General features: G+C 43.9%; 1 protein-coding gene across 1 annotated transcript; it reads left to right on the top strand.

Annotated features, from left to right (window-relative positions):
- Positions 1-1,775: 1,775 nt before the first annotated feature.
- Positions 1,776-26,953, top strand: Trpv5 (transient receptor potential cation channel subfamily V member 5). The gene is made up of 15 exons (XM_027389761.2): positions 1,776-1,885; positions 5,195-5,292; positions 5,432-5,551; positions 6,034-6,171; positions 6,483-6,581; positions 6,783-6,955; positions 7,097-7,243; positions 9,268-9,480; positions 19,779-19,865; positions 19,961-20,037; positions 20,276-20,441; positions 20,642-20,708; positions 22,317-22,585; positions 25,838-25,944; positions 26,656-26,953. The coding sequence occupies exons 1-15, from the start codon at positions 1,776-1,778 to the stop codon at positions 26,951-26,953; spliced, it is 2,169 nt and encodes a 722-aa protein (XP_027245562.1).

The following is a 26,953-nucleotide window of genomic DNA, read 5'->3' on the forward strand; positions in this document are numbered from 1 at the left end:
ACGTGGTATCCAGATGTGGTGCTTATTCCCTCCTCTTAGATACTTGTGAGAAGGTGGGAAACCTGCCCTGGACTCAACAGACGAGATGGCATGCCTGCAGCTAAGCTGCCACTGCCCTGCTGGAGAAGCTGCTATCTGGGAGAGAGGCTGCAGTGGAGCTTGATGCAGAAGGCTGCAGGAGCATCAAGGAGAAAGAGAAGACAAGAAAGGACACCACGACAGTACAGACTATTATCAGAAGGAGGGAACAGTGGAGAAAAAAGCCAAGGGAGGAAAGATTTAAAAAAATCTTTCACCTACTAAGATGGATGGAGATGGGACAAGGGACAATGTGGTCCCCACCCAAGTTACTTATTTATACCCCTCCGATTGAAGAACCTAGTTGAGGCATGAGGGGCAATAAAAGATTGAAGACCCATGGGTGGTTGCTCCCTCTCTTCCTTTAGGGACCTATGGCCAATGCCCTTGGTGACCGCACCTGCTCTGTGCGTCCCTGACTGAGCCAGACTCTTCCACCACAGCCCTCCCCCCTTCCACCTCAAGGATTAGCTTTATGGGCTTAGTGTTTCCTTGGCAAGCGCACCCTTCATGACCTGCTCCCTTTCTGCTTATCAGTGCATCTCTAACCCCCACCTCAATCTTATCGCTCCTCCATCTCCTTAGACTGGAAGTCTGCAGGTTTCAGAGGCCATTAGCATCCACACTGCCCAACCCCCAGTGAGGCATAAAAATGCCGCACAAGGTGACCCTCCACACACTCCCTAGGTAAGAACAGTTTCTCCAAGTCTCGGGCACCTCTTCTTCCTTTCCATATTTCCTTTCCTTCCATCCTTGCCCTGCTCTGGAGGTTATTTTGCTCTCTGGATCAGAGCTTTCTTGCTTATGTCAACAGAAAGGGGCAGTCCCAGGAACCCAAGGCTTTCTAAGGGAGGGTCTCCAGTTTATCCCTCCCAATCCTCGTATCTTTCCCGGCTCTCTCAAGAGTTTCCCAAGAAGTAGAAAGACTCGGAGAGCAATGAATTGGGAGCTAAGGTCCCCATCTTCAAAGCCTGTTTTAGTTTTGTCTGCAGCCCAGGGATTGAGAGAGCACACTCCCTCTCAGTTCCGTGTCTTCTCGTTCAAAAACAACTCCTGCCTTATTTCAACTCACCTCACAGGTCCATCACAAGAGTACATTCGGTAACACTGACAGCTCTCCTTAAAAACCGTAAGAAGGCCAATGCAAAATAGTGTCTAATAAAGTAACACTGCCTTATCCTAATCCATTCTTCCTGCTGTTTCACTTCTAGAAAGTGTCCCATGATTTCTCTCCCCTCTACTAATTCTCAATGCCTGCTGTCCAACCTCGGGAGTCATACAGAACCTCCTAGGAGTCTTCTAAGATCTTTATCCCAGGGTACCTGGTTCACCTTCAAGTTTATCTAGCCTCATTCTCTCTCCAAATTCCTTGGCACCACCCCCTAGCCTCTCCCATTCTCAGTTGGCCAGCCCACTGCCATGAACCAAGAAGGTTCCTCCCCACCCTGCTCCTTACTCCAGGCTGCTTTGTGCCCCCAGGCTCAGTCAGCTATGTGAAGGTCTCCTCCCCTTCTCCCAGCAAGGTGGCTAGTTCTTCAGTGCGCACGCCACCACACACTCTCACCCCACAGCCACCCATCACACAGGACACAGCTTCACCTAGGTATTCGCCCAGAAGACTAGCCTCCTCAGCTGCGGTCATCCCAGAGTGGCGCCTGTCATCAGACTTGCACAGGTGCAAGCGCTTGCAAGAAGACATGGGGGCAAAAAGGCCTTGGATCCAACTCCAGAAACTTCTCAGCTGGTGTGTCAGAGAACAAGACTGGGACCAGCACTTGGATCAGCTTCACATGCTACAGCAGAAGAGGTGGGCTCCTGAGGGTACCTCACCACCTCACGGATTCTCATGACCTTTTGTACACAGCCTGTTCTTTGGAGGCAGCATTCAAACTCAATGCCAGGCTCTTACATATATTCACCCCTTCCAGCCTAGCTGCCATAACACTCCAGCTAGCCCATGGTATCGGTAGTAGAAAGTTTGGCTTAGTATATACAGAGGCTTTGAATGTGGATGTAAAAGTAGGAGACGGATTGGTGGAGAGGTCAAGCGAGGGAAGGTTGCTGGGTAGTAGGTTTTATGGGGGAAGAGATCAAATCTTACAGATGTTGAAGTGGCGTTTGCTTAGAGGACTTGATGAAAGAGTGATCAAGGAGCTGTCATCTGGAAGAATGGAGACTGATTGCCTGGGAGACGGGAGGAGGGCTTTATTTGTGCGATGCTTGGAGCTGACCTGCTGAGGAAGGCAGCTCAGGTGATACTGGAGTGCTGAGTTCAATTTCTGTCTTTTAGTGTGTCAGGCTTGCCAGAGATCAGGGAGATAACTGAAGGCCTTTAGTGCAGTGTGGCTGATCCACTTCCAGATAGATCATTCCAGGAATGAGCTCTGAGGTTCACAAGGAAGAAAAGCTCCCCAGGCAAAGGACCAGAGATCCTCCCTCAGGTGAGCGCCTGCATCAGTGTCTGCCGGAATTGCTTCCCCCTAAGAGCTGGCTGAAATGTGATATGAGTTGACAGCAGAATGCCTGCCAGTGATTCAGAGAGCCTTGTGCTCGACCGTGTCCAGTTGGTCCTCTTTTGAAACTTTTAATGGTTGTGAACACAGAAGTCTATCATTTATCTTTCGCACTGAGTCCTTCTACAGGTACTCTGCTTATTCTCAGAGCTCCTCCCCCAGTTATGCAACGGGAACTTTGGCTTCTCTGTTAGAGTGGGACTAGGGTAGTTTTTTAGTTCATTTGGCTTCTAGACCTTTTCTCAGCAAAGGTGCAGTGGGGTCACAGGTTGGATGGACAGAGCTTTATATAGTAGCCTCAAAACAGAGGGAAACTCTGGAATCCAGCCCCAGCCACTCTGTGCTGGTCATGGCCACAAGGCTCAACTGGGACCAAGAGCTTAGGTGAGCTAGGGTAGGGTCTGACCTCTGACTCTGTAATTCCTCCTGGGAGCATTATGTGGAACACAATGGTTCTTTAGATATAAAGCCCCCTCTCCCTGGAGACACTGGGGAAGAAGAATCAAGGACTGAGAGACATCAAAGGGAAATAGTCATGAGTCGATATCCTCTGCCTTCCTTGCAGCCTTCGCCGGCGCCCCCCCTCCAGATTGCTAGACCAGTGTTTGCCTTTGGAACCTAAACTAAATTGTCCAGGAAGACTGGCTTTGGCTTTATGTCCTATTCCAATTATATCCAGACAAAGTCAAAATCAAAGATTAACCCAGGGGAATTTGTAGGAGAAACGTCTCAAGCAGTTGAGAATCCTGGTACTCATTTCTGTTTGGTTAAAAACAAAGAACCCAGAGTCTAGGTCTAAGGTTTAAGTATGGGAGGAAAGTATGGCCTATGGGCACCCCAAACTCTGTTCCCAGCTGAGAAGACAATTTGAACAACCCAACGTAGTGGTGAGAACTTGAGTGGGGACAAATGCGAGAGTCCATGGCTCGGCTTTTAACAACCATCAAACTTAGGTGGTGAATGTCACACAATTTGTAAATTCTAAAGGCTAGTCCAAGTCCTGCAGTGTCTTGTGACCAAACTCCCCTTGCCTGGAGAGCAGGTCTAGCTAGTCTGGGAGCCTGGGGAACTGATAAAAATGCCTTCTCCTTTTTGTGTACCTTTCAAGCTCCTGACAAACTTTGTGTGGCTTAGGTGAAGTACACCAGGCCTGAGGTCCTCTATTCATTTTCCACAAGGATACTCTGAAACACGCCTCAGGCCCCAGACTCTCCTTCCTCAGGAACTGTCTATCCCTTATGTTTTGTTTTTAATTAATTTATTTTTTATTTACTGTGTTTTCCATTAAAATATAATTACATCAGTTTTTTTCTCTCCCTTTTCCTCCCTCTAACCTTCCCCATGCCCACCCCCCCAATTGATGGCCTCTTTTCCTTTGATTATTATTGTTTTACACACACACAAGCACACACATATTTGCAAAAATAGGAATACAACTTGCCGAGTACACTTCCGTTGTGTGTGAATGATTTCCAGTTAACCAGGGTGCATCAGAGAAGTATTTGTGGAGCTCATCTCCAGGATAGGCTGGTTCTCCCTCTCTCAGCAGTCATTAACTGCATATAGTTCTTTGTCTAGGGGCAGAACTCTGATATTTTCTCTATTTCAAGTTAACATGTCTATTGACACTGTCACCATTCAGGTCTTGTTTGGGCAGCTGTTTTATCAGAGACAGTCTCACAGCAGACTTTATGGTCCTCTGGTTCTTACAGTCTTTCTGCCTTCTCTTCTGCTGTTTCTGAGCAGGAGTTGTGTCGAAGATGTATTCACTGGGGGCTTGTATCCCCCTGTTCCATTGATCTGTGCATGGTGTTCAGTTGTGGTTTTCTGTGATGGTCTCTATTTTCTGTGAAGAAAATCTTTAATGAGAGTTGAGAGCTATACTTATCTGTGGGTATAAATATTAGAATGTTGTTAAGGATTTATGCTTATCTAGTAAACTGATGGCAGTCGGTTCTCTTCTAAGATCTATGACCTCACTAGCCCCATGTAGTTGGCTGTGTTCCTAGAAACAGGCATGATTTCCCTCCTGTTGAGTGGACCTTAAGTCCAATTAGACAACTGTTGGTCACTGCCAAGACAGGCGTGTCACAGTTGTACCTTAGGGATATCTTGCCATGCTGGTCAATGTTGTGGTTCATAGACGTCACAGTAGGATAGGACTATTGATTGCTTTTGTCTGTTGGCAGCTTGCGCAGTACTTTCTAGTACTATGGAAGACAGACTGTAAGCAGGAGGCTTTCAGGTTCAATGCAGCTTGAATAATCTGAGACCTGTGTCTGAAGTTCAATGTCTTTAACAAGTGAAGAACTGTCCTATTCATTTATAAACGGACAACTAAGACTCGGGCCATTCACAAGCCTTCACTTTCTGGGGGGAATTAAAATGAGAAGAACAACAAGGGAAGTCAGAATGGCCTTAAAATAAGCTCTTGCCCCAGTGTCTTCTCATCCCTTGAGTCCAACAAATAGCTTGAGAGTGACAAAGCTGACTTGTTGCTTCGAACTCTGCGAGTAGTGACCATATCAGAGAATGGCTCTGCCTCCTCTGACCATGGCCTTTCTGTAATGGTCCCTAAAGGACTTCTACTCATCTTCCTCCAGTATACGGGAGTCTCCACTGCTTAGAGCAGCTAAGGAAAATGACCTGTGTACACTTAAGAGACTTCAACTTGACCAGAGCTGTGACTTCCGACAAAGAGGTGAGACCAGAATCACAGGGAGAGATGTGGCTTTGGAAAGGGCTGCTTGGGTCGGCGGGGGGAGGGGCGGTGCTCCTGGAGACTTCCCTGACAGAGACTGGCCCATGTTTGGTATTCTGGCCTTGTTTCATTCCAACAGCCCTGGGGCAGACAGCCTTGCATGTAGCAGCCCTCTATGACAACCTGGATGCTGCCATCATGCTGATGGAGGCTGCTCCATACCTGGTCACAGAGTCTACACTGTGTGAGCCATTTGTAGGTGAGGAGGCTTCACAATAATTCACAGCTGAAACAGATGTGGATGGGTGGTCTACCGTTTCAAAAATGTGTCAGTGTAGGGTGGGCTCAGGGAAGTGGTGGAGGTTCCTCATGAGATGACATAAATAGAAGATTCTAGATCTTGGCTTTTAGTCTCCATGGCTCCCCTTTGGCTGTTTCATATTTCTCATTAGTTTTCTCAGGCTCCCTGAGGCCAAGGGGTGCTCTGTCCCCTCCCTCCCTACTTCCCTCTCTCTCATTCTCTCTGAAACATTAGACTGATTGTATGCATAGCAACCCCGCAACAAATGAAGGATGGAGATACTGGACCAGGAGTGTGAGGGATTAACTCTCCTTTGTCCCTGGCTACTCTTGAGTCTACAGAGGAAGTTTGCATGAAAGAGCTCTCAGGGAACTTTTGTAAAGGGTTTTGGGGTGTTGTGCCCCAGACAGAATTGAGTCTCACAGCTCTCTCTGGGCCAGGTCAGACTGCACTACACATCGCAGTCATGAACCAGAATGTAAACCTGGTCCGTGCCCTGCTTGCCAGAGGTGCCAGTGTCTCCGCCAGAGCTACAGGCTCTGCCTTCCACCGAAGTCCCCACAACCTTATCTACTATGGTGAGACCCAGGGTCAGGATCAGAAAAAAGAAAGATGGAGGGTTGGGGTGGGCAAAAGGAGGAGACATTAAGGAGGAGCCTTTCCTTGGTTCCATCTTTTGGGAATCTGGGAGGGGATAGTCCTTCTAGGACTTAGAACCAGAGGCCAACTCCCTCCATAACACTCTGTGACAATTTTCCCTTGGAATCCACGTGATCCCAAATCACAAGCCAAGATATTGGAGGAGGAGGCAGTTGCTGGGCTGAGGGCAGAGGCCCCTCTCTTCTTCTGATCCTGCTGTGTCCTGTCACATGTCTCCTTGTGTCCACAGGAGAGCACCCTCTGTCCTTTGCTGCCTGTGTGGGCAGCGAGGAGATTGTCAGGCTGCTCATTGAACATGGAGCTGACATCCGGGCCCAGGACTCCCTGGGTAAGAGCTGGGATGAGGAGAAAGTGCTAGATGTGTGTGTGTGTGTGTGTGTGTGTGTGTGTGTGTGTGCGCGCGCGCGCGCGCGTGCGTGCGCACATCCATGTATGTGTGCATGTTTGTATGGGGGTGTAGGTGGCAGAGAGAACACCGGGATGGGGGTGAGACATCAGGGAACCTGATGGCAACCTCTGTCTTCCCCAGGAAATACAGTGCTGCACATACTCATCTTGCAGCCCAACAAAACTTTTGCCTGCCAGATGTACAACCTGCTACTGTCCTATGATGGAGGAGACCACCTGAAGTCCCTGGAGCTTGTGCCCAACAACCAGGGACTCACCCCCTTCAAGCTGGCTGGGGTGGAAGGCAACACTGTGGTGAGACGCGTGCCCTAAGGTGTCTTTAATGCTTTTCCCTTCCTACCCCATCACTAGCATGGTCAATTGGCTTGGTCCATAGGTGTTTTCTAGACCACCATCTAACACACTCACCATTCAAATCTTTGCTTGCTCCACCAGATGTTTCAACACCTGATGCAGAAACGGAAGCATATCCAGTGGTCATGTGGGCCACTAACATCTTCCCTCTATGACATCACAGAGATTGACTCCTGGGGCGAGGAGTTGTCCTTTCTGGAGCTTGTGGTTTCCTCCAAGAAGAAAGAGGTATAGCTGTCATATGGGTCCAGAGCCTTCATGTAAGAAACACATGTTGAGACATTGCTTGCTTTTCCATCTGCTGAGACACTCTGATCCCAAGATACTTCACAGCCTAACAATAGATAGGAGGAAATAGTTTCCATAAGTACAAATACCATCAACACTCATCTTCTGAGACCACTTAACCACTGCTGGGCTCTACTCTCATTTCACACATCTCATTTTAACCTTTCAGATGAAGACTCTTCTAACTTGGAATCACTTCCCTTTCTCTCTCTCTCTCTCTCTCTCTCTCTCTCTCTCTCTCTCTCTCTCTCTCTCTCTCCTCCTCCTCCTCCTCCTCCTCCTCTCTCCTCCCTCCTCCTCCTCCTTTGTTCCCTTCCTTTCTTCCATCATTTAGCCTTTTAAACATGTGCTTTGTCCCAGGCAATACAGAAGGAACCCGCAGGACAAATAAGAGGCAAAAACGCATATCTTTTTAGCCAATTTCTTCAATTTTGGACTGATGTTCTCATAAGTTGCAGTTGAGTTTGATCATGATGAGAGGGCACACTGTGCACAGGGGCAGCAAAATGGAGGTGGGGGCAATTCTGCATGCATGTGGTGAAACACATTCACAGCAAGACGCAAAGGAGAGAAGATAATGGATGAGATGACCGGACAGCTGGGAAACCAGAAAGAGGCAGATTCAAAATAAAGCAGGAAGGATTAGCTGTCAGCAGAAAATGGTTTGACCTTTGTGGGTGGAAGGAGGAAGAGTTTCCAGACATCTTGACAATCCAGGACAGGAAATTGAGGAGCCCTTATAGAGGAAATGTACCCTCCACCTGGGGCTTCTAGAAGGAGTTTGTGTCACTGGGAAGAAGGAAAACAAACAAACAAACAAAAGCCTATAGATATTGGTGGAACTTGAGTTTCTGTTGACTGTTTGTTATGTGACAATTTCCTAAGAACACTTCTAGAGCCAGTAAGTATGATTCTGGAGCACTCCTGGAAACACCTAAAGTTGGAGCCGGTTTTCTTAGGAGTTCAAACCCCCCACAGATGATGTAGCTCTGCAAACACACCCCTCACTCTTTGATATCAGATATTAACCACCTGCATTGTCCTGTGGCCTTTACACATCCTGTCCCAGCCACTTTTCTTTAACACCACCCGCCTTAATGCTGCTTTTATTTCTTGCAGTTGGCACTCTTAGTTCCATCTGAATAACAAGATTTTTCTATTTTACGGCAAAAATAGATTCTCTGGTCAGGGGCTCCTTCAACTTTGTGCCTGGGTTGTTGAGTATATCTAGAAACTGTCTTTCTTTCCCCCTCCACCCGCAAGGGAATGTTTTTTTCTGCCCAATCCTTTCCGCTTTACTTTGAATTAGTCTCTTCCTAGTTTTTCAGATGCTTTATCCCAATCCATGACCTTCTGTCGTTTGTGTCTTGCTGTTTACATCTTTCAGAGTACCACCCCTTCTGGCTTCAACTATCGCCACATCCTACCATCTTCCGTACTGCTTTTTGCCGGTCAAACCATATTTCTAATGCAAATTGAACCATTTCCTTGCTTGAAATTCCCATTGCTTTCTATTACATAGAGAAAAAAATAACTCTCTACTGTGACATCTACAATGCATTTGCACAGTGATCTCCGTTATTGTTTGTTTCTGTCATGCAATTTCTGCCTACTAATCTCAACAGATGTTCTCATAGTCCCAAGCATATCTTACCTATGGAAAGGGCTGTGACTTCTCAGACTTTCCTTTCCTAGTGACTGCTGCTATTTGTGGAATGGTCTTGCTTAACAGTCCCTTCAGTCACCTGGCTACTATTCATCTATTATAGCCTCAGTGTTGCTGTATGTATTGTGTTTACTTTACTGTAAAAACTTTCTCCATGACACTAATGCAAACCTAGCATATAATGGAAATTATTGCCTGGTAAAGAAATGAGTGCCTGGATGACGCCCTGCCATCTGGAATGCAGTTCAAAACTCAGCTCTGCTCCCCGTGTTGTTCATTGTTCATTGTACTCTGACAGGCTCGCCAAATTCTAGAACAGACCCCTGTGAAAGAGCTGGTGAGCCTGAAGTGGAAGAAGTATGGACAGCCTTACTTCTACCTCCTGAGTGCTCTCTATGTCTGCTACATGATCTGCTTTACCATGTGCTGTGTTTACCGTCCCCTCAAGTTCCGAGACACCAACCGAACACATTCTCGAGACAACACCATCATGGAACAGAAAACACTGCAGGTAATTCTTCTGCAAGTGGATAAAAGGGAATGGTGGTGTTGGGGTGATGGTGTTGGAGACCATAGTGATGCTCTTCAGAAAAGACACAGTCTCGGGCGGTGCTGGCACCTTGTCACTACTGTAGGAACTGGAAGAGTAATCACTTACTCCATGGATGGAGCCTCATCAGTAAGTGTTCATCCACGAAGCTACAAATTTTCTCACAAAAATACTTTTTAAATAAGAGTTTGGTGTTACCAACGTTGCACATTTGTGAAATTCCACATAATTTACCAAGGAGTTCCTCTTTATGGCCAGGTGTCTTTACGGTGGATCTCTGCTAGACACTATAGAAAGATGCTCAGAAGGGACAGCAGTTGCGTACATATTACCTCTCCAGGACCTGCCATTTTATGATGTCCTGCAGAGGTCTGGGGTGGTAAAGATGGAAAAATAAAGATGTGAAATAGATTAAAATGATGCCACGCAGAGCAAATTCTCCTTTTGTTGTAGCACAATGCATAGATTCTGATGAGTAATAGCTTTGGACATACGTGGTCAACCAGTAGAACACCATGGGGGGGGTCATTTATGAAACCCTAAAGCTTTTGTCCTGGTGCCTTAATGTAGTTCCCCAAAGAATAAAGAAATAACAACAAAAGGAAAAAGAAAAGAAAGAACTGGGCAAGCTAAATAAGAACAGGGTGCTGAAGATTATGGTCTATACCGGTGGTTCTTAGTCAAATGACCCTTTTGCAGGGGTCACATATCAGATATCCTGGATACCAGATATTTACATTATGATTCATAACCATAACAAAATTATACTTGCAAAGTAGCAACAAAATAATTTTATGGTTGGGGGTCACCACAAAATGAGGAACTACGTTAAAGGGTCACAGCATTAGGAAGGTTGAGAACCACTGGTCTGTACAGAGACTAGCCATAGGAAGAGTTTAACACAGGTAAGAAAGGGGGTGATTCTGTCTCAAAGAAAAGATAAATTTCCTGTAGTCAAGAAGCAAGACCTTGAATTTGTTGGGTTATATAAAAGTAGTACACTAACAGGGGCAAGAACCCCGAGCTAGGCAAAAATATTTCACCTTTCTTATTTCTAATGTTTTATGTTTTCTCTCCTTTTCTATATCTATTTATCTCTTTGTCTACATATTTACACACATACACATATGAGAGACGTGTGTGTGTGTGTGTGTGTGTGTGTGTGTGTGTGTGTGTGTACAGAGTATATGATGTATAAAATAAATGAGTCACATTTATGGTTTTATTATATACACATATATATATATTATGTCTCATATATAAGATACATGTATAACTAACTTGACTTTAAAATGCTGTATTATTCAACTGTAAAAGTCATTCTGAGATAGAAGAGAGAAGACAGACAGACAGACAGATAGACAGAGAGGAGATAGAGGGAGAAGGAGGAAAAGTGGGAGAGGGAGGAGGAGTGAAGGGAAGAGAGATTGTTTTATCACGGTGCACAAAGTAAATGATGATACTGCCAGAATATCAGAGCTAGATACAGGCGCTCAGAGAAATTTTCTTTTCTCGTGGCTCTATTTGGGCATAAAAGTTCTGGTCAAATACAACCAAAGAGACATTTAGGAAAAGAGAGTGACACTGATGGTAATTAAGAGGTTGAAGCAAGTGACTAAGTAATGGAGGAGAAATAGAACCATATAGAAACAGGGTAGAGAGGTTTCCTACCGTCTTTGGCCCTGTGTCCTCCGGTGTGTTCTTTCTAAGCCTTTGCCTCACACTAGCACAGAGATTACACACTGGCAACATGTACGAGGTTCCACACTACCCACACTTGGTGATGCTGAGGGATCAAGTACAACTCAGTCTCGCATGTCTTCCTCATTGGGGCAGGATGAACTGTGCATAGATGCATCTCTGTGACCCAAGTAGTCTAAATTACCTCTGAAAGATCGCCTTCCTTTGTCTCAGGACTAAAAATAGCATAATTATAACTAAGTGACCCAGCCACGCTTCTTCCTTTTCTCTTTTTCCTTCTTTCTCTCCCCCCCCCCCACCATAACACTTTTACTCCTTTTCTTTTTGCTGAAGTCAGTCATTCTGGACAAAATAGAATACTTATTAAAAAGTCTTTTCTTGGCAACGGGGCAAGGAGTATGAAGGTCGAGCACATAGGAATAAGGGATTTAGATAGCAATGTACATCAGTGAATGGCCCCTATTCTTTGGTGTTAGTCTTTAAGCCCTGGCCCTGAGTTTCTAGAATGCCCTGGTTCTAAGTCAGTTAGAATAAGATGCAAATTTATCACCATTACATGGATTATTCTGCTTTCACATAGCACCAAATTCCTTGAACAATATAAAATTCTCTTTTTTCTTCTACTTGTGTATTACTTGAAAGCCCCAGAAATACAAGGGTAAAAAATGTATGCTGTCTAGACTTGAACTCAATCGCTCACCTCAGGGAACTTTTGCTTCAATAAATGAATACTTAATAATCAATAACACTTATAGCGCTGGGAGCACAGGGCTCTCATTCACGCTGGGACTGCCTCTGTGGATGGTTTGGGGGGTCTATGGAAACAACTGGATTTAAGGACCCAGTTTAAAGAACTATCCTGGCCTCATGTGTAGGATTTTATGTGAACAGTCCAGCTGGACATTTGGAATGAGGATCCTCTGTTTGTGTGGGGCAGCAGCACCACGTACATAAAAACTGAGCCATGTAAGGGAGGTGCTAACTTAGCTCCACGAAACTTTGGAGTGTCAGAGCAACCTGTGCTTTATTGTTCAGCCATAGAATTTTCAAGTAATTGAGAAGTTCAAGGTTTGGAGCTAGGCTTCTTGGATGTTAATACTAACTTAAATTAAATAGTTGGGTGGCCACTAGATCTGTGTATTGTAAGCAAGATCACATGTGACAGACTTGGGAAGCCAGTAAAAAGACAAGTCCTTGTACTGCAAACCAGACCTAAGATTTCAGAACTTAGGAATAGACTCCTGGCCACAGTCTTTTAAAGAAACTCAAATGACAAATGTTTAGGTAAGGTTGAGAATGACCGGATTCCATTCTGGAGGTTTGTTTCTAACTTTCCAGTCAGAGAGTCACTTTGATTTTTGGTGCACTATTGTTCATGAGAGCATTGACTAGTACCCATCATTACAACTAGGCATGGTTATGGTTATGTATGCCCCCTTTCCAGAACTCAAGTGGCTTGCTTGATTTTATACTCAGAGTACCAGTCTAGGCAGGAGCTATATAGCAAGGTTATCTATGTTTCTATCTGCCTGCCTGCCTGCTTGCCTGTCTGCCTATCTATCTATCTATCTATCTATCTATCTATCTATCTATCTATCTATCTATCTATCTATCTCTTTAATCTCCTAGAAAAAAATCTGACAAGTTCTCCTTTGCTGTTGTTTTCTTTTCTTAGAAATATTTCAATACTTCATTCATGAAATAAATAATGCTAAGCACTAGTATGGGCACTAGAAATTCAAACATGGTCTGTGCAAAACACAATGTAAATAGTATTATTGCCTAAGAATTTATAGACTGATGTACATTAACCAAATTAGCATGTGAATATGTTTTATTACAAATTTCTTATCACTAAAATTTTACCCAGAGTAAGAAAAAAGTCACAGTGTTAGGATAGCATATAGTCAGAGCATGGTTCCTCTGATAGACAGAAAATGATTATAAACAATCTTGTGCCCTGAGCTTAGGTCAAAATGAAATGAGAATTTTAGGTAAGGTGAATGCATATACACAGAGCCTAAGGCAAGGAAATTCTCTTCAGTGTCTAGGAAATAAGACGGATTAAAACAGAGAACTGAGCAAAGTGCCACAGATGAGACAGATCTTTCCCAATTTGTACAGCGTGTTCCGGAACATATTTGGGGTTAATCATCATCTTCAAATTTGCAAGATGCTTGGAATTTTAAATATGAAAACAACTTGGTCAGAGTAGCCTGCTACTCTCTACATAGGTTAGGTAAGCTTCAAACTCTTGGCAGTCCCTTTTCTTAGCCTTCTGAGTGCTGTGGTTATAGCCTTGTCCAGCTGGATATAATGATAGGCATTAATAAAAATCCTCATGCCAAGTAGTATACCAGGATCCAAAACAGACTAGAGATGACTAAGAAGTGACGGAGACACCAATCAGGTGCCTATTCTAGTTCACAAGCAAGAGAAAATGGGGCATTGGCATGGCGAGTTCATACAGAGGTGGGAAGGAGGAGTTGGCGTCTGGAGATTTAACAAAGGTAAAAATCATCATTTCTTTGTGATGGACGTGGAGGGAGGAGGGAAGACAATTTTAGGAATTATTCATGGTTTCCTATTTTAAATCATCAATTTGGCACAGGCAGTGTGATGATTCCATATGCCTTTCTCTCTCATAAGTTTCAGGCAACCCCGGGCACCATAGCCCTTTGAAAACCCATCTGATCTCCAATTCTGTACAATCCCTTGTTCAAGACTTCTAATCAGCTCCCTAGGGAACAAGCATCCCAATTAAAACTGAGGAAGGAAGGAAGAGAAACAAGGAGCCTGGGAGATAAAAATAACCTCTATCAAGGACTCACACTTGATAGAGTGTATAGCCTGCCCACTCTTGTCAGAAGCTTTGGAGACCCTGATATGCTCACCTGAAATTTCTGGCAGTAAAGCTGAGGTAGGATCATGATGTTGCATTTTTAATAAGCTATCAGGTAAAGATGATGTGATTTTGTAGATCACTTTTATATGGCAAAGCTTTTTATCATTTAATATCCCTCTTACTCATAAATAAGATATGCACCATTGAAACAGTGGTGGCTACAAATCTAAGCGATATTAAACACTTTGACAAAGACATTGGGTTGGCGAAGTCAGTGTAGGTATTCGCTTACCTCAAGAGTCCATCATCTAAAAACCATGAATGATAACAATAGAAATAGGCAATTTCTCACTCCAGAGTCCTATGATATATCCTGGTCCTTTCTCATTGTAGACGCATGTGGATTGCATGAGAAATCAATGTCTCTAGGGCTTGAAGTAGCCCAAGTCCACCATCTGCACCTTTTATATGGAATTACTTGTAAAGGCGAGCATACCCTAAGGGAGGTTATCTCCCACTCCCAGCTTCTGAGCTACTCTTTGTCCTCCAGTTTCCATAATCATCACTGTTACTTTAGCTAATTAGCCTATTAGATATAGAGTAAATCATACATCTTTGGAAACGGGTAATTGTTCTTAGACCAATGTGGAAATCAGTTTTATTCAGTGTTCCCAGAACCCTTAGAAGATGAGGTGGATATTGATGACAAAGCCCTCTGTGGAGGTGCTCAGGTACACTACAGGATTTTATGAAAATATGTGGGATGCAGGGCAAGAAGACTATGTGTTGGGTAGAATTTTTTGTGCTACATGGAGTCTTCATCATCCAGAGTGCCCGCCCCCCTTATTATCTGATCAAAATACTGGAATGTATCTTAATCTTCCGGGGCTAACCCTGTAGTTCTTTTGACATGCATGCTTTCTTTTTTTCCAATTTAAATTTGTCAGTGAATTCCAGAGTTCTACATAGTTGAATTCCAGCGCTAAGGGTGAATGAAGATGACCAGAGGTTCTGAGCAATTGTCAAAGGGCAAAGAGCAAAGATGTTGGCCAGCACTTCCTAGTGTGGGCCACGATTGTGAGTTTTGGGTCAGCCTGAGCTGTAGAGTGACATCCTGTATCAAATGGCAAAGCTATGCATACCAGAACAAAGTAAAACAAAAGTAGTGGGGGGGGGGCGCAAAACCTTACAGTAACAACTCACAAAAGAGTGGTCACTGTTACTTATTGACTTCTTGGAAGAAAAAGAAAATTTCCCAATCGATTTTCCTGAGAAAACACAGAGAGACTGGGTCATAATCACAGAGGGGTAACATTTCCTGGAAAGAGGATCCTACTCTCCTGAGGCCAGCAGTCCTTACCTGGAGATCTTCTTAAAGAAAAACAGTGAGTTGACAGAAGCTGTCCTTGCCTTTGTGTCCTGGTAAACACTTGCCAGTCCTGTTTCGGAAGCTCTGTTCAATTTAGAAAATCAGAGAAATCCTCTGTTAACTGCCAGTGGGACCCTTTGTAGGTCCGATTTCTGGGGAGAAAATCTGAAGCTTGAACTGGAACTTTCAGCTTCTTCCCGTGCTTTGGGATGTCAGTACTGCTCACCTTTCTCCACGTGGTGCACGCGCGGCCCTGTCAGCTTGCTGATACCCAGTGCTCTGCTATGCCCTCTCCTGAGCATTTCATTCAGGAGAGTCAGCTCATCCGGATAGTTTGTCAATGCTGTGTGAGTGACTGGGGATCTGGTTATTGACAACAACTAAATCCCAGGTTATCATAACTCCTAAAATACCAGATTGTTAACAGCTCCTAAAATTCTAGGCCATGTGGAAATGCAGAAAATTCTGGCTATTTGTAGGAAATACTTATTTCTAGAGGAGTGGAATAGAGTATCTTTTAGGTTTCAGGTGACCTTGAGTAGTGACTCTGGTAGTCTCAGGAGAACCCAGCCAGGTGCCATCTTTTCAGTTGGTTTGCTTCCCAACAGGTGTCTCCAACCCCACTAACCGTCTTTCTTCAATCTGCAGCCTCCTGGGAAGGCCGGTTCTCTGCTCTTTCCACAGCCACCCTTCCTTCTTGGTTTTCTTGCTAATGAATACTTTCTCACAATGTTGTAAACAGTGGATAAAAAACAGGAGTAAGATGCTGATGTCCTCAGAGCACTCTAAGAGACACATCAGTGCTCTAGCTGAGGTCTGTAACCAGAGCGGCACCCCACAGGGCACACATCTGAACTAGCTGCAGAAGGGCATGAAAGGAGAACCCAGACAAATGTTGGCCTGGCCTGAATCCTGAAGCATAAGGAAGAGTAAAGTAGACAGATGGACAGATGTGGTGTTGGTGGTTTCTTAAGGAAGGAAGGAGCACATCCTGTTTTAAGACCCGGTTAACAGGACGCCATGGCACACACAGCATAAGAGCACAAGACAAAGGATAGAGTTGTGAGTTTGGTGAATCACTTCAGTTAATCTCTCACAATGAACACATTTAATTGAAAGAACACATACACATGATTTTGAAAATCAAATGACAGTGCTGGGTGTGTTGCCAGACACCTAGAATTCTAACATTCAGGAAGTAGAGGCAGAAAGACCACCATGAATTTGAGACTAACCTGGTCTATACAATGTGTTCCAGGCCAGCCAACGGCTACCATGGTAAGGCCTTGTCTCAGAAAACAAAAGCAAATAAACAAAAAGAATCCAATCAAACAAAATAGCCGTTACTTCCTGGCCTGACACTCTTCCCCATTCCATGGGTATCCACCAGGTTTTACCCTTTCTCAGAGGATCCCCTGTTTTAACTGTTTGTTAGTCCTGTCTAGACATGATCTAGTCTCTCTCTATTCTGGTAAGTATTTAGGGAACACTATCTCATACCACCTGTGTTTTTATTCTGAAGGCACTGGACAGCTAGAAAAGGTATGAAACAGAGGTCATGTGACAATGTCCACATTTCCCAAAGATCAGTCTTGGAATTTGGAGAAGAGTGGAATACTGGGATGTGGGGTAAAAAAGATGATAGACAGCAGTGTGTTTGCCTGAAGGTGTTAGGTCCCATGAAAAGAAAGAAAAGGAAGGGTTGAAGTAACGGGAGGCTGAACAAACAGGAGTTGAGACTGAGTGACCATGATAACTTCAAGACAGTTTACCAAACACAACCTTGATGCCCAAACCTTTTCTTAAGAACCACGAGTCTAAAGAACTAGGAATTAGATGTTTAATTTAAGCAAACATCTTGAGTACAACCCCTAAAGAATAGAATTCTAAAACTTAAAAAGGCACATTCATTATTGTTTGGGCTTAATTCTAAGGAAGTTTAGAATAGTTGGTTAAGAGGGGCTGTCACTCCCTGAGCCGTCAGAGACTGTATCACGGAAATCAAGGTCTCTTTCTGCATCTTCAGAGCACTGCCATTCTCCCAATGCTGTAAAAATAACCCTTATACACAAAGGGAAGTTCGTCAGTATGAAACACTGCAGTCAAAGGCCAATGCTTTAAGTGCCCAAAACACACACAGACACACACACACACACACCATGGAAAATAGTTTTTTAAAGACAACAACAACAAAACCTTTCTTTCTTTCTTCCTATTTATTTACTTATTTATTTATTTAACTGGTCTTGAAGAACAGAAAGATGTGGGCTCACAGAAAACCCCATACTCTGCAGCCTGATTTAAGAGAGGGAGCTCTTGGAGAAAGGGCAGCTATATCATGCCTGAAGCTCAAGCAGAAGCTCGCAGCTTCTGGATGCCTATCTGACTGCTGAATTCCTTTGCAGGGGGATGCCTCCATGTAAAGGAATAGATGGTGTCATTGCTTCCCTGGCCTCTAGGGACACTCTGATCTTCACAGCTGTATGCCATCTTCTGTCTTCAGGATAGTGCTCACAACCTCCCTTCTTTCAAAACAATGTCTCAGGTTGTTCACGCTGGATTCAAATTTGTCACAAAGTCAAACAGTGGGCTTGAAGTCCCAACTCTCCTGAATCCACCTCTCGGATTTGATCTTGAAGTCACAATCCTTCTGCCTCCACCTCTTGGTTACTGGGATTATAAGCTTTTAATACCATACTTGACTCAATGTCTGTCCTTAACTGAAACAAAGAAAGGTTCTTGGCATTGACTAGACCAGCAATTCTCAAACTGTGGGTCCTGACCCTTTGGAGGATCAAATGACGCTTTCACATGGTTTACATAACACTGTCCTGCGTGTCAGATATGTACATTACAAGTCATAGAACTAGCAAAATTACAGTTATAAAGTAGCAATGAAATAATTTTATGGTTGTGGGTCACCACAGCGTGAGGAACTGTATTAGGGACACAGCATTAGGAAGGTTGAGGACCACTGGTCTCGACCCATATGCTGAGATACAGAGTTTTAAAAAGAAATTTGACAATTTTGGGCAAGAACAGATTCACTTGTCTAATTTCTATATTTAAAGTTAGTTAATGTGTTTACTACTTATTTTTCCACTTACCTACAGTCTAAAAGTGAATTGGATAGTTTGTAGTAAGATAGGTGTGATCAATAGTAAAAGGACAGTCTGTGAACTGAGTTTCAGTGGAGAAGAAGGTGAGTTCATATAGTTGCAAGTGCTGAGGATAAAATAAGCAAACAGAACAAATAACCAGCAAACAATGAACTCTGGAGCAGCCCCAAAGCTGCTTTAATTTGCTGCACTTAGATACATAATTCCATGTTGAAATCATCTGTACATAAATCTTTTTTTTCCAAAAAGCACTCCAAAAACTTTCTCAAGTGAGGTCATGACTTCTCAGTAGGTAAGTGACATGAACGAAGAATTTCATCCTCAGATCTGCATGATGTTGAAGTAGGATGGCCTTCATCCCACCTTGACTGCAGAAACATCTTTGCTTCTCAGGATAATCAGGGCCTTTCCAGAAAACTAAAATCCATATCTAGGGCAATTTCTATCCTATTCTGTATTACTCTTATTTTAACACTCCAAAGGCACCACCTGCCACCTTTACACTATCGACAGGAGTTAAGCATTGGAGTTTCCATCTTCCAGATGAGCAACTTTACTGTCAAACATCTTCAGTGCTTCAAGGTCTCATTAGAGATAGTAAGATTGGGGTCAATAGTGGCCACTGAATTCTGAGATACGCATATGATGTCTTCAATGTGAGTGCAAGCCACAGTGAGATTGAAGTAGTTGGATTCTTTCCATGGCAGAAACTATCATCACCATCTCCTAAGCTCTCTTACTCACTTGGCATGCTTTGTTGTTTTGTTTGTTTTATTTTTCTACTTCATTATACAGGGTTTCATTGTGTAGCCCAAGCTGGCCTTGCATTCATGTTGTTCTGTCTCAGTCCCTTGAACACTGAAATTGTAGGTAGGTACCACCGTGCCCAGTATTTCATTTGGTCATTTTGGTGCTTTGAAATGTTGTCTCAGCTGGCCAATACATATGGAAATTATTACTCACAACATATATAGGAGAAGAAACATTGCCACAGAGTAGATCAAGTCATTCACATATAACATTATAAGAAAAACTTGGACATGCAAACGCATACCCTGGTCACAGAATTAGCCAGAGTAGGAGTTACAATGGGGTGACTGACAGAGATAGTAATATCAATCAGCTCTTCCTTGTCTCAGACATATCTTTACAGCTTTAGATCGTAGGCACCAAAGGTTACAACTCTCACATTAAGAACTATTTATGTCCTGATTTCCTTCCATAGGAAGCATATGTAACTTACCAGGATCATACCCGGCTGGTGGGGGAGCTGGTGACAGTCACTGGAGCTGTGGTTATTCTACTTCTGGAGGTGAGCGGCAGGGGGACGAGGGTAAAGCCATCCACCCAGGTCCCATTTGAATTGCAGCCTATATTTTCTTTTTTGCTTCATCATCTTTTCCCTAGATCCCGGACATCTTCAGAGTTGGTGCCTCTCGATACTTTGGACAGACAGTTCTTGGAGGACCATTCCATGTCATCATGTGAGTGTCCTTTTCTTTTTTCAAGCCCTGATTTCACTTACTAGAATCTCCCAGGTCTCCAGTTCACTTGCTGAGGCCTAGATATCAGGTGACATCCCTGGGATTTCGGCCCAGTGGATTCACGTCTTTGGGTTTAGGTTTTTAGCTGTTAAGAATTAGCCAAGTCACCTTCACGCTATAGTAGATCCAGAATATTCCCAGCTCACATCTCACTTTTTGCTTTCTGTTCTCCATCCAGCATCACCTATGCTTCCCTTGTGCTGGTGACCATGGTGATGAGGCTTACCAATGTGAATGGGGAGGCTGTGCCCATATCCATGGCACTGGTGCTGGGCTGGTGTAGTGTCATGTACTTCGCCCGAGGATTCCAGATGCTGGGCCCCTTTACAATCATGATTCAGAAGGTCAGTGCCTTCCCAACCCCCCTGCTGATTGGGATACAGGGCCTTCATAGATGGAAGGGTGGGGAATGCTGCAAAGAGAAATGCTACTCAGAGCCTAGCTGGAGGCATCACAGAGACATTCAGATCTGTTAGCAAAAGCTGCTCAGAGATGGTGGACAAAGAGTCACCCCATCTTCCTTCCTCTTCTTTGTTTCCTGTAGATGATTTTTGGAGACTTACTACGCTTCTGCTGGCTTATGGCTATGGTCATCATGGGATTTGCCTCAGGTAATGGCACTGCTTCTAGACTGTTATATGCAGATCTTCAGACATATGGCTCTCTTCTTGGTTCTCATTTTAACTTGATTTCATTGTTGTCATTTCCTATTGGAAAGTTAGTTTAAAAACACACCTTTGTCCATAGAAAGGGACCACCCAGGTTGGCCTGGAAGGTAGACTCATGATCCTGAACCATCAAGATTCATGTCGGCTAACTGTGGCACAAGCCCCTTAAAGGAATGTTGGAGGAGAGACATTTAACAGCTGTAGATACTTTAAATACTATCTAGGTAAACAGGGAAAATGCCATGTTGAACTCTGCTATATTTACAGTTCAGAAGAAATAAAGGCATGCAATAAAATACAAAGTGCCCTCTTTCTATATGTAGTCATTCAAAGTATGAAAATTGGAAAAGACTGTAAAAAAGGGGGTATATAATGGGAGTTTGGGGAGCCTGAGACATGGCAGAGAATGTAGTCAGAGAAGAACTGTGATGAGACACTGAGAGGATGGGGACCAACAGGAACGGAGAGTCCAGCACAGGAAGGAAAAGCCAGCAAATGAACAGAGGGAACACTGGCGGGCACAAGAGAGTTCAGATACATAGCAAGACGACCCAGGTCTGAGTCATGAAAAGTTTGCCATTCTAACTCCGCCTTCCGTGTGTGTAACTGGTCACCCATTAGAGAAGAGGGCACACAAGGAAAATGATTTCTGAAGAACCCTGCCTCCATCACTACAGAACCTTATCACTGTCTCTAGAAATTTCTCTATTCAATGAGGTTCCCCACAAAATTACAGGTAAAAAAAAAATTATATTAAGACCTTAAGTGTGAAAGGGTCAAACTGGCCATCTGTATGGAGCATCTATCCTGTGAGGCCTCATGTAAGTCTCCTTCCTTCTCCCTACTCTAAATTTGCTTACCCAAGTACGCACTGCAATTAGTAGAGCAGCAGTTGCTCCCAAAAGATGCCCTGTACCTCTGACCCCCTAAATGATCACACTGCACCTGTGATTTGGCTTGAGGAAGTGAGTATTTCATACAGATTCTTATGTGTGCTCTTGTCACACAGTTGAGTATCCCACACAGTAAGAAGCCTTTTAAAGGGCCTCTTGCTGTTGTAAGGGTCCGGAATAGCCTGCCGTATGGTAGGCTGTACACCAGCAAGACAGCTTTTCCATGACGATCAAAGCTCGCCTAGCAAGTCTCAGAGCAATGGGTGGTTATCTGGAAGTCTTGAAGACTAAAAAGTTCTCTTCTCTTATCATGTGCTCTGTTGTTTGAAATCATTGGAGATCCAATGCACTCTTTTAAAAACTTATCTTTCAAATGCTTGGTTTTCCAAAATGTAATAATCTGTTAGGCAACTAATTATGCATGTACATATGCATATAATTCTTTCTGGTGAATGGCTGAGTGTTATCATTACCATTTAGTTTAGTCAGTATTCTTAGGTTTAGCCACTTCTGAGGTAAGCCTATTGTGGATGCATAGTGGTATGTATTTGCGTGTAAATAATGGAGCTATACAGATCAGAAGAAGAACTAATGGTAACCAAGCCCATACTTATGGTGACAATTTCATTCCCCACTTCTGTCTTCCTGGGCGGAGCAGCTTTCTATATCATTTTCCAGACAGAGGACCCAGAAAGTCTGGGGGAATTCTCCGACTACCCCACAGCGCTGTTCAGCACCTTTGAGCTCTTCCTCACCATCATCGACGGCCCTGCCAACTACAGCGTGGACCTGCCCTTCATGTACAGCCTCACCTATTTTGCTTTTGCTATCATCGCCACACTGCTCATGCTCAACTTGTTCATTGCCATGATGGGTGACACTCACTGGCGAGTGGCCCAGGAGAGGGATGAGCTCTGGAGGGCACAGGTGAGTCTATTAGTGTTGGTCTTGCGAAGGGACAGGAACTGGATTGAAATATTACAGTGGGATGTGTTCACTGTTAGTGGAGTCCCAGAGCAGCCCCAAGAGGCTATCGTTTTAGTTACAGTTTATGTAAACCTGAAGTATGTGTAGAGGGATGGAGGGGACAGGAGAATGTTAGAATGGAGGTTCTAAGCATCGAGTTGGGCTATTTATTGCAGGCAAAAATGGAGCCAGGAGTCTTTGAATCCACAGAGAACAGGAAGATTTTGTTTTTATATAATATGGTTCTTCAATTTAGACCTTCTCTTCTATTGGATTCTATAAATCCCCAAATCCCTTTTATATCTTTTCTCTGTATCACAATAAGCTAATCAAATACTAGAGTTAGGAGCTATATTCCAAAGAGTGCTAAGTAATTGAGCTGCTTCTCTGCATAATTATGTATCGGTGTGAGTCATTCAGTATATTCTTTCCTCTAATTATGACCTTATTATTTTGTATATTTGAGTAAGGTTTCGGAGACTAGGAGTTTTCCATATTGTGAAAAGTTTATTACTAGAAGTGTTCATATTGCAGTGAACTAAAACCTATTTGCTAAAATCCTACTCTGTAGCTTGATACTTTTTCCTCCTAAGCATCAGAGAACACATATCTTCCCACACAAATACTATGTAAATATTTGAATATAACCAATGTTTATATTTCAGATAACTATACAGTGTGTATGTAGCAATAGTCCTCAAATGCCTGTTACATGTCTAGGAGCTGGGACACAAACACAGCCATCAAGACATGGTAGGTCCTCCAGCTGAAGAGCCACACTGTAGGAAAGACAGGCACTGCTAAGTAAATCATTTCACAGGAGGCTGAAGACTCACAGAAGTCAAATTTGCTACAGAAAAGTGTGCCGTGCTAAGAAAAGGTGCAACTGAGGAATTTAAGTAGAAAGCTAGAAAATGCTTTTATGGAGGGAGAAATGTTTAAGACAGATGCTAAAGATGGGTAGGACTAGCTCGCTGAGGAGAATGGTGGAAAGGGTAAAAGTCAGGGGTTATATCACTGAGGGTGCATGACCGCAAGGAGAAATAAACCAACCCACACAGTTGTTTTGTAAAGAGATGAGGTGGATGAGCTGATCCTCATAACTGGGAAGGTTAAAATATCAAACTAGATTTGGATGTCTGTCTAGAATTCAGTCTCTACCTTACAGATCCCACCAGTTTCCTGTTCTACCCACTCAGCGTGGCTTTCTTTTCTAAGACAAATCACCCGACACTGACAGCTTCTAAGAATCTGGAGGGGAAGGGTACACTTCTTTGCACAATCCATTCAAGTTGCATCCTCTGACTCTTCCAACATAGTACAACAATGCAGGCTTTAAAAGAATGTCTTTGGGCTAGAGATGTAGCTGGATGGTAGCTTGCTTGCCTAGTGTCTTAGGGTTTCTATTTCTGTGAGGAGACACCATGACCATGGCAACTCTTATAAAGGAAAAAGCATTTAATTGGGGTGGCTTACATTTTCAGAGGTTTAGTCCAGTGGTATCATGATACCGCATGGTATCACACAGCCAGACAGGGTGCTGAGGGAGGAGCTGAGTCCTACATCTTGACCAGCAGGCAACAGGGAGTGATCTGAATGACACATTAAGTGAAGCTTGAGCAAAGGAGACCTAAAATCCCACCCCCACAGTGACACACTTCCTCCAACAAGACCACATCTGCTCCAACAAGGCCAGACCTCATAATAATGAGCTTATAGGAGCCGATTACATTCAAACTATCACACCCAGCACATCCAAGCTGGAGGATGAATTCTCAACATCTCAAAAACTAAAATCAGAAGCATGCCTGAGCCCAGGCAATTCATTCTAAGTTCCATGGGCTTATAACAAAGTTCAGGTGAAAGGCTTATTTTTGAACTTAAGACAAGGTCAAGTGCTGGATAGTGGAGGCATTGTGGCAGTAAAAAGGTGAGGTCCCCTCTTCTCCAGTCTGTTAGAAAGAAGCAATTAGCTGTGCAAGCTCATCTACTCTGACCAATTTGCTGAGAGTGGCTAGATCATAATCCAGATGAAAAAGACAGGCTAGGTTGCCAGAGCAAAAGGTCAAGGGAAGCTAAACTAAGAAGAACCTTGAGTGCGCATTTCGGAGGAAAGAATAGCTATCCAAAAGAGAACATGCTTGGAAGGAAGACGGGAGAGACCTGGTACGACTAAAGGACCAAGAGAAGGGAAGACAATGAGGGAGAAAAGAAAGACGTGTCACAGAGAGCTGGCTATTTTAAGGCTAGATAGCTCCTTGCATCAATATTCTCCTGCCGCCAACCTAACTGGACTGCACACTCTAATCAAAGTCCTTGTGACACTAGAACAGCTCCTGATACGGAGGAAACAGTGACGTTGGAGAAGAGGCTTTTTCTTATTTTGGAAGAAACTCTACTCGCTGTCAATGACATGTAAAATGGAGTCAGTTTTTCAGCCAGATGTACAGCTAAGTACATCTAAGTTCACAATGAACTATAACCCTTGGATTTTTGTTACATTAATGAGCTAAACTCCTTAAATGCAAGGGTAACCCTTCTCATCTTGTTGTGTGAATTTTTGTGTGGTTGGCTTTGGAGTAGCACTCCCACTTGGTGAAATCATTTACATTGCTTTTGTCACTCCACTTATTATGTATCACTCCCAGTTTTGTGACACAGGCACTTTTGATAAGCCTGATGTCTGTTTCATCAAGCTAATGAGGGCAGGACAAAGGACAGAACATGCAACATACTGCTAGAAACTTCCTTGCCAAGTGCACAGACATTAATCAAGCCATTTACTTCTTAGGATATGGCTTTTTAAATTGTTAGGGAGTCCCTGAACTGGAGCCACCGTGTTTCTCATTTCTGACATCACGACGAGTCTACTTCATCATTCTATTTAAGTCAATGGCACTGGTCTGCAGTTTTCCTGTGGGAGGTGGGAAGGAAATCACATTAGTTTTGAATGAGTCACTTTCTGTGAATATGAATAATGATATAGAGAAATCATTGTTCTATTTAAAAGTATCCTCTGTCCTGTCTTGATGAGATAACCAGGATTGCAAGGCTCTGGGACAAGCTTAGATGTGGATGAAAGGTGGCCCTTACCACTGGCCTGCAGGGTCTTCCTTAACTGTGTTGGTTTTTGTTTCCTTCTTTGGCGGCTTTGGTGTTTCTCTATCCCTTGTGGATCCTTCTGAGATCCTTTGCTACCTCATTTCCTTCTAGGTTGTGGCCACCACAGTGATGCTGGAGAGGAAAATGCCTCGTTTTCTGTGGCCTCGATCTGGGATCTGTGGTTGCGAGTATGGCCTGGGGGACCACTGGTTCCTACGGTGAGTGACAGCATGTATGTGAAACCTGCAGGTAGAATCTCTGAGATGTCTAGCAACCAGGAAATGTCATGGTATTATTGCACTAGTCTGTTGCTGTGAGAGAGAAGGACAGGAAGTGTCAGTGGGGACAGAGGGGTTAGAAAACAATAGCCAGCTGTGTTTACTACAGGGCAGTGGTGTGTGAAACCTTGCACATAGACATGGAAATGCTCAGGTGGGGATATGTGTTGTCCTTTTGTTTTTTACCTGTGTTTAGTCATGTTACTTCCTTACCCTCATTTCCAATATACTCTGGCCTTGATTCTAGCCTCTTCCTTCATAGACAACCCTATCCCCTGACCTGGCTCTCCTCACCCCTCACTGGTATTCCTTGAATTAGATACTGTAAACTTCATAACACTCAGATCTCTCTCTCTCTCTCTCTCTCTCTCTCTCTCTCTCTCTCTCTCTCTTTCCCCCCACCATGTTGCCACATATAGCACAGCCTGTATCCTATTACTCTCCATAGCTGACTTCCTTACTGCTCTCACCTCACTCTCAGGCTAACTTTCCCTCCATTCTTTTCTGAAGCCTCCATCCTAGGTGCTCTTTTTGCTTCAGGTCTGGTCCCTCCTCTTATTTCGTAATATCTCATTTCCTCCACGTTTACCTCTGTTTCTCTCTATGACCCATTTTCCCCAGCTCTCATGAGTCTTTTCTTCTTTCTCCCAGGGTTGAGCACCACCATGAACAGAATCCTTATCGAGTACTTCGCTATGTGGAAGCTTTCAAATCTTCAGACAAGGAGGAGGCACAAGAGCAGCTCTCTGAGAAACAGCCTTCTGAGACTGAGACTAGAACTTTAGCTAGAGGCTCTGTGGTCCTGCAAACACCTCCTCTGTCCAGGACTACATCCCTAAGCAGCAGTAGCCACCGTGGCTGGGAAATTCTCCGTCGAAATACCCTGGGACATTTGAATCTTGGGTTAGACCTTGGTGAGGGAGACGGAGAAGAGATCTACCATCTCTAA

Source organism: Cricetulus griseus (genome assembly GCF_003668045.3).
Source record: "Cricetulus griseus strain 17A/GY chromosome 1 unlocalized genomic scaffold, alternate assembly CriGri-PICRH-1.0 chr1_0, whole genome shotgun sequence".
In the NCBI taxonomy this organism is placed as follows: Eukaryota; Metazoa; Chordata; class Mammalia; order Rodentia; family Cricetidae; genus Cricetulus; species Cricetulus griseus.